This window comes from Protomyctophum bolini, assembly GCF_963924005.1.
Source record: "Protomyctophum bolini genome assembly, chromosome: 7".
Taxonomy (NCBI): domain Eukaryota; kingdom Metazoa; phylum Chordata; class Actinopteri; order Myctophiformes; family Myctophidae; genus Protomyctophum; species Protomyctophum bolini.
Window position 1 is genome coordinate 33,110,919 of NC_137868.1, and position 8,323 is coordinate 33,119,241.

Sequence of the window (8,323 nt, forward strand, 5' to 3'; positions counted from 1 at the left end):
CCTACAATAATATATATATTTTTTTTTAACTTATACACTACTACACTACCTACCATCATCACATATGGTCCAATATTAGATTAATGTATTCGATTTTTACAAGCATGCATGGTGGCGCATGATTTAAGCACAATATAGGCTACATGTACTGACAATCTCCAGTAGTGGTTGTGCGTAATTACGCACGGACAACAGCCTACACATAATGCAATCTTTGGCTAATCTGTCCAATGAATTGGAAAATAGCATATCACATTTATGGATCAATTTCATGATTGTGTTTTTCCTCATACTATTGTATTTTATACAATGGGCAGGTGTCTTCTTTAGTTCATATTCCTCCTTGGTTTGGGAAGAGAGAGAGAGAAAAAAACACACTCGCAGTCTCGCACACACAAACACACCTTTCTTCTACAGACAAGCAGCCCAGAGCCCACCGCAGCGCGCGCACCACCGCCACCGTCGCACACACACACACAGAATGAGACACGCCTTTTTATAGGCTCCGTTGTTCGGTCGGTGGGCAGCGGGCGGCTCGTGATTGACCAGATTTTCGCCCAGAACTGTCAAGCAGCCGCGGCTGGCGCCTCCCCTTTCCTCTATAAATGTAGGAAATCTATTCATTCCCTTCACGCCGTGTCTGGGTGAAGTAAGAGAGGTTCCCTGTCTTCTCGGGATGTGTTGACAGAATAGAATTAACGCCTTCTTTCTCAGACGGTTTTCGTGATCTTGTAGGCTACTTTTGTCAAACAGGTATTACAGTAATTTAAGCGTTTCATAGTGTCGTAATCGCAAATAACTACTCCTACTGTCTACCAGTCATTGTTTTGTGGGTTGTTTTTTCCGTTTCCTTTCCTCAACCGTGCGTTTTTTCGTTGTCATCTAAAATGAAGGCTATTACTCCAGTCCGCCCCCAGAAGGATTCCTCCTACAGCGGCAGCGATCTCCCTTTGCATTATCTGTCGGAGCACAGTCTCAACATCAGCCGGTGCAAGATGGAAGAAGAGGACCTGTTCTGCCTGCAGTACGACATGAACGACTGCTACAGCCGTCTGAAGCGCCTGGTGCCCACGATACCGCAGGATAAGAAAGTCAGCAAAGTGGAAATCCTCCAGCATGTCATAGATTACATCTTGGACCTGCAGCTAGCGCTGGAGACGCACCCATCTCTCAATAAACCACAACAGCAACAACAACAACAACAACAGCGAACCGGGACGTGCCCTCCTGCCTCCAACCCCAGCCGGACACCGCTGACGGTACTCAACATTGACCACCAGGTAAGACGCGTCCATCTGTCGGGACACGCCGGGTCCGGACCCATATGGCTCCCTCTGTCAGACACACACATGTCCGCCCGTCACACTCAGACAAAGCGCGTCCTGTCACGAGCAGCATTCCCGTTATCTGTCATTCATTGTCCTCTCATATTTGTTTTCTGTGGAAACTAGCTTTATTAGAAAAATAAAAACAAAGATTATTATTTTTTCCCTCGCGCACTGGCCTCGAAAATCAATGCTAAAATGCAATTGGCGAGTCTAAGATTGCGCACTTGATTGTGGGCTTAAATGATTTGCATCATAATGACTGTGAGCATTTGCTGTGTGACAGAGGCCCACCTTATCACTGTATAGGTGAAGTACCTCAGTGTGCAGGCCACTCCACTGCTCACAATACAGCTTATTTGTTATTCAATAGGCTATAATAGAATTTATTATGTAAGCTAAAAGCCTGCTCATTTTTATTCTGCTTTACTGTAGCCTATCATTTATTTTGCAGGCACAAGGCCTACCGTTTTACTATTATATATCACTGAGGGCTAAAACATATTCCTTCCTTTTTTTTTTAGAGGGCGTCAATAGTCAAAAAGCCGGAGGACTCAATTTTATGCCGCTGAAATAAAAAAAACAACACAATGGTAAGTTGACTTATTACTTGCCTATAATGTTTCAACGATGGCTATTTAAACTGCTGTTTTTTATTTATTTAATTTATTTTGTGTGTATCACCATCAATAGTTGAATAGATTTTCTCCCATCACACTAAATAAGTCACGCTATGATGGACATGAGGGATATTTGACTCTAGAGCCTCTAGAGACAACATATTGGTATAGGCTTATATAGGTCTTCGGTCCATTCTCAATCATTTGACTTTACTACACGCTGTGCCTCAGCATAGTCAGGAAAATAATAATTGAGGAACTGGAAATTGCCAATATCCTCGGAGGCAGCTGTGCATTGCGCAATAACTGTCCCACTCCCTTGTGTAGCAATTCCCCCCCAGCAGACAGAGGGTTAAAGCGTCACCGTGGCCCCTCTTTCTCTGCCTCTTGTCTCACGCCCTTTCTCTTCGCCTTGTAAACGGTCGAGGACCGGTGACAGTCTATTGGCTGCTTGCAGCTGTGTCTCGTATAAAAGTTTGCCCAAAAGCCCGGAGAACTGTGGTTGTTGTCTGGCCTGGTATGTTTTGGGTTGTTGATCAAGCATGGCCTCTGTTTTGTCGGTGGCGCCAGTCAGTCTGGAGCCCTTGGTTCACACACCCCCTCTATTCATCCCCCCTCCACAGGTGTGCAGCCCGCACAGAGCCGGTCCAAAGCCAGCAAATCTTCGCCAGGGACTCACACCCACTGGAGGCACAATCACAGGGGATTTCAAAACCGCTGGGAGGAATTAAACAGAAATCAAAAACGCTATTTATATCACTTTTTTTTGTTCAAATGAGGGGACGCAATATCCAAGCACCACCTTTGTTCTTGCCATAATAACTTTATTTCTTGTAATTTGAATTTTATATGGGTGAAAGATGTGAAATCCTTTGCTGCGAAGTTTTGTTGGAAACTTGGTCAAGAACATATGAAAACAGTTTGTGAAGTGTGCATAAAATAGCTAAAAACAACAGTTTAAAGCTTTACTAAACGTTGAAAATAATTGTACGTTTTTGACATCTATTGTTTAAAATAGATGATTTGTGTTGAACAGGGATGTTCCCTGGGATCTGAAAATGTTTAATATTGTAAAGAAGAACAATTCTGAGTCGAGACAATTAAGATTGTACATATAAAGAAAGAAATGTTCTATAAATGTATGTGAAAGGAAATACTTATATGCTTAAAATAGACTATTGTAATTATAAGATATTTTTATTAAAATGTTTTGTTTGTTTGTTTTTTTGGTTATGTAAATATTGTGTTTTCACTTTTAAGTCTTTAGTGAATGAATGTGGTCATGCTCTGCCAATAAAGTCCTCACATCATGATATCAGTTAACTCTTCACAGTGTTTGGAATAGTTTTAATATGTAGCATGTCAAACTATTGAATGTGCACTGAAACCTCCTCCTGTGTAGATAATGTGGCGGAGGAGTTCCAGTCGAATTCCTCTACCTTTATTTTTATTTGCCCTGCTCAGCTTTTCTCTTGAATTTTTTCCTTTTTTTTTCTTATCGATTAACTATTTGTATTATGACAACAAGCTCAACCATTTAAAGCTGTGGTCACTCTGGTGTTTTAACCTAAAAAACGCATGATTTGGTTTACCTTTGGCCGTTCCTAAAAGAGTAGATCAGTTACAGAACCTTTGGCAAGTGTAGAGAGAGTGTTTACAATTAAAACCACAGACCATAACCTTAATGTCACTAGCTGCATAGCAGTGTTTATTGTACTGCAGGCGCTGTGATTCCTTTGGGTTCGTCTGTCTTCGTGTGGACATTGGCTCCTCTTAACGCATTAATGATTCACCACCTCAAATCATTAAACTTTGTTTTAATGAATTTATATACAAATTGTGGACTAATGATTAACATCCTCCTTTTTGGAATACAAACATTGTGTTGGGAAATGACATTTGGTGAACACTGATTGATTTCTCTGCTGGAAAGTCATCAGCCATTGTTAATGTAAGAAAAAGAAAAGAATCCTGACATTCAATGCCGAATTTACCTCACCACCCTCTTGCCAGTGTGAGAGGGAACTTGTACACTACTGTCAGCTGCACTGTTGGACTTGACCTTCACTGGCTTGTGAGTTGTCAAAACAATTAAAGGGTAAAGTTTCCAGGAAGAAATGTGTCGTCTCAAGTTTTCTCTCAAGGTGTGCATCTTGGTTAATTTGTTTCAAAACCAATGCTGGCAACAGCGATTATAAGGAAAGTTGTTTATCAAGTTCACACAGAATAAGGCTGAGTCGATCATACAGTGTCTGTTATGGCCAATTCCTTTCTTTTAAATTGCATCAAGATATACAGGCGCAATTAAGATAATGTAAGCAAGAGTCTAAAGTTCTGATATTCATTTATATATAAAGTTAAGAACCGGTTTCTTCCTCTTGGACTGATAGGTCTATCTTTCAGTTTCTTCCATTAGATGATGTTTCTGAATTGTGCCCCTAATGGAATTATCTGCTTTAGATCAAAGTGGTTAATGTGTTTTTTTGTTTCTATTGCAGCTTATCTCCTGAATTGTGTTGTATAAAGTATACATCTTAATTAATAAATTGAATAGATTTTAATATTTATGTATTTGTTCAAAAGTAATATTCTTTTAATTATTAAAAAAAAAACAGTTATTACCAAATGACATATTCAAAGTCATAATAGCATTTACAATACACGCCATTTTTTACCGATATGTCGTTTCCCCTCAACAACCCTTCTGGGTTGGCTGTGTCCATACAGCAAACAGCAGAGAATGCAGGTCAGAGGGGCCTTTTGACACAAGCAGACACAGGCCTTGTTGGTGTTACAGACATCTATCAGACACTCTGGCCTGTTCCACTCTGGGCATCTGAGGATAACGAGGCCAGACCACCTGTGTGTGTTTATAGTCCACAGTGAGAGAGACTGGCCCTGCTGCCCTTGACAAGTGCTGTCCTTGTGACGTGTAGTGTGTGTGTGTGTGTGTGTGTGTGTGTGTGTGTGTGTGTGTGTGTGTGTGTGTGTGTGTGTGTGTGTGTGTGTGTGTGTGTGTGTGTGTGTGTGTGTGTGTGTGTGTGTGTGTGTGTGTGTGTGTGTGTGTGTGTGTGTGTGTGTGTGTGTGTGTGTGTGTGTGTGTGTGTGTGTGTGTGTGTGTGTGTGTGTGTGTGCGCGCGCACCCGACCGCACATTTGAGAAAAGGGTGAGAGAGAGACAGAGAGAGCGTGGGGAAAGAGAGAGTAATCTGTGTTTGTTTGCGGCATGCGTGTGTGTGTGTGTGTGTGTGAGAGAGAGAGAGAGAGAGAGAGAGAGAGAGAGAAAGTATAGAAAAGGCAGTGTTATAGCGCAGGTGGCCAAGTTGACAGTTAGACCTTCTCAATATGATTAAAGATATTCTCTGTGCCAGAAGGGGCAAAGTCATACATGTGTGGCTGGTGAATCCATGTTGAACACTGTTGAATCGATGCACTCAAATCATGCTTATGAATCCTGTGTACAGAAAAGCCACATGTACTGTATGTGGACATATTATTCCTCCCCAATCATCTACAAATCAACCACTCATTCAATTAAAATTCCAACCACCATGCCACACAAATTTAGATATAGATTTTATTGATTGCTTGAGCACACCTTTTGAAACAGAAATAAGAAAAAACAAAATAAAATATACCAAGGTGATTATGAAAAAAGTCAGTATTTTCAAGAAATGTCAAAACCCCCAAATACATTCATGACCCTATACACTGCACTTTTATCATATTGAGATCTCATAAGATATTTCCCCTCACTATGCAAAGAGGAAAATATCACCAGCAGTGGTGCATTCACCCTTGATAACCCCAGCTGTGATTGCCAGACAGCCAGCATTCATTGCATCAAGGAGGGGCATCTGGTCATGTGGACGGTGGTCATATACCTTCCACCTACATGAAGAGAAGATTTACTTAATAAGATTGAGAAATGGAGAGTATGGGGGTCTTGGGGGAGGAAATGCCTCACATGTGGGTGGGTTTTTAGTACAAACAATTTGGTGAGCGTTGAAATGGAACGCGCTGTGATTGGCCAGTAGTCACTTGAGTGGCAGCGATAGACATGGAGGAGTCGCATGAGTGATGTCACTTGGTCAGCAGCGCAGTGTACCTGAAATTCAGCACTTCCGCTTGACTTTCTGCCTTAAATGGAGACACGTCGCTCCAATGAACTGCAGCGGCCAATGAGACATCTATTATATATATATATATATATATTAAATATCTATGATTTGAACCATATCAAGGTATAGTGGTTTTCCAGTTAAATATGCTGCTGATAGACAATCAAGCAAAGCTATTGGAAACAGCAGGAAGCATAAAAACATGCCACCTTCTGTAAAAGAGAAGTACAGTCATGCATAGAGTGTATTTAACCTCTGTGTGAACAAGAACACCCCCACTGTGGAGAGACTGCAACACACATGGTTATGTCGACCCACCTTTGACCTGTAGTCAGTGGCTCATTGATAGTGTTCCTACCACCTCTCCTTGCTTCATCCACACAAATGAAAATATGTGTAGTTAGAATTACAGTCACTCAAGCGCCGTTATTGTCACACATTACAGTAGTATAAATTATAGCTGCATGCAAGGTAATATTTGACTGTCTGTAAGAAAATACATGAAAGTAATAAACCCTTATCTGCACATTCAGACATCTCATGTCTTTAACTCCTGTCACTATTCCTCTGTTTCATTTCCATTTGATATCTTTCAAGGATCCTCACAATGGTGGTTACATTTACAGTACATTGATGACATTGGTTTTGGTCCTGAATGACTGCTGTCTGGGTTTTTTCATAATGGAATGGCATTGTTGACATCAACCATATGGATCCACTATGACAGTGAAGACTTTACCCCTGCCACAGCACAATTTGTAATTGTAATTCAGTAAAGACAGTTGTGAGGGAAAAGGATGTTTTGATGAATATATAAAGGGCATTGATAGAGAACCTGTTTTATACATAATGCATACAGTAGTATGTCCTGAAATGCATGAAGGTTACCAATTAATTCCTGAATAATCTTACTATTCGTGCCACAGCTGATCTCCTGAGATTGGGCTGGACCTGTATTGCCCAGCCTGAGCCTCTCTCATTGATATGCTATGATTGATAGCATGGATTTAATCTGAAAATGTGGCTTTTTGTTTTATGTCACTCTATCACCTGCTCCTCCATCTATGGACCCCTGTTCCTTTCCATTTCACTTCTCCTTGGTCTCTCATATACAATTGCTCCATTCTTGCAAACACCAACTAAAAGGTGAATCTTTTATGCATGCATAAGAGGGACTGATTGTTGATTGAGTGAATGTGGAAAGCCCTTTTACACAAAATTTCTTCATTCACAATTATGGGAGCAATTTCTGCAGCTGACTCAAAATGCTCCAGTTCTGTTTGACATGATTTACTTGGTTTCTGTGTGGAATTGACTGTTTGCTAAAATGCATTTAGCATTTGCATTTTGATTTTTGAAGCAATGGAAAATGGAAAAGTTTCGTAAAATAGAATATGGTTTAGGTTGTCATGATCAACTGTGTGTGTGTGTGTGTGTGTGTGTGTGTGTGTGTGTGTGTGTGTGGATAGAAAGATATAGTCAGTATGTTTGTACATAATACTGATAATATACAGTAGGTAGTAATTGTGTTCTAAAACCTAAAGAATTCCTTGCAGTGAGTGGTGCAGTAGACTACTAAAGCAGCACATTTTAAGATTTCTATGCTAACTTATGCTAACATGGAGATCAGTATGGGTGTTCCTTTCTTTCTGCCAGACAGTACCTAGCCTGTCCAAGCTGTGTTGCTATGCTAAGACACTAGCTGTACTCATCTCAGTAGTACACTAGAAAAACAGTACACAGTTTTATTTAAAAAATCCTCAGTGTTAATTTCTAAATGTCTAACTCTGAGATTTTACAAATGTGTAACCAATGCATTTACATCCTAAACAACAATTAATACTGTCAACTGGGTACAAAAGGTAGCCTGCATCTATCTTGCATTTATGCTATTAGGTTTTCCAAATATGACCACTAGTTGACTAGTATAGATACGGCACTAAAAGCATGAAAAGGGGACCGTCTTTCTCTATATCTCTGTTTATTTTCAACACATTGCAGAAGTTCTCCCTGAACCTTCAACTGTCAAGCTATAGCAGCTATAGAGCTCTCTCTATCTGTCTCTCTGTGTGTGTGTGTGTGTGTGTGTGTGTGTGTGTGTGTGTGTGTGGGGGGGGGGGGAGTCAGTGCACCTGTTCAGCAAGGCCAGGCGCTGCCCTCCTCTACCTGTGTATGCTCTCCTATCCAGATCGTGGGAAACCCTCACATCCTGTTTGATAAGGGAGACACAGTCCCATTGGTCAAGCAGACAGAGGGAG

At 40.9% G+C, this 8,323-nt stretch overlaps 1 protein-coding gene across 1 annotated transcript; it reads left to right on the forward strand.

Moving 5' to 3' along the window:
- The first annotated feature begins 572 nt into the window (after positions 1-572).
- Positions 573-3,258, forward strand: id4 (inhibitor of DNA binding 4). Its single transcript, XM_080767857.1, has 3 exons — positions 573-1,280; positions 1,850-1,918; positions 2,569-3,258. The coding sequence occupies exons 1-2, from the start codon at positions 888-890 to the stop codon at positions 1,895-1,897; spliced, it is 441 nt and encodes a 146-aa protein (XP_080623983.1). The 5' UTR covers positions 573-887; the 3' UTR covers positions 1,898-1,918; positions 2,569-3,258.
- The last annotated feature ends 5,065 nt before the right edge of the window (positions 3,259-8,323 follow it).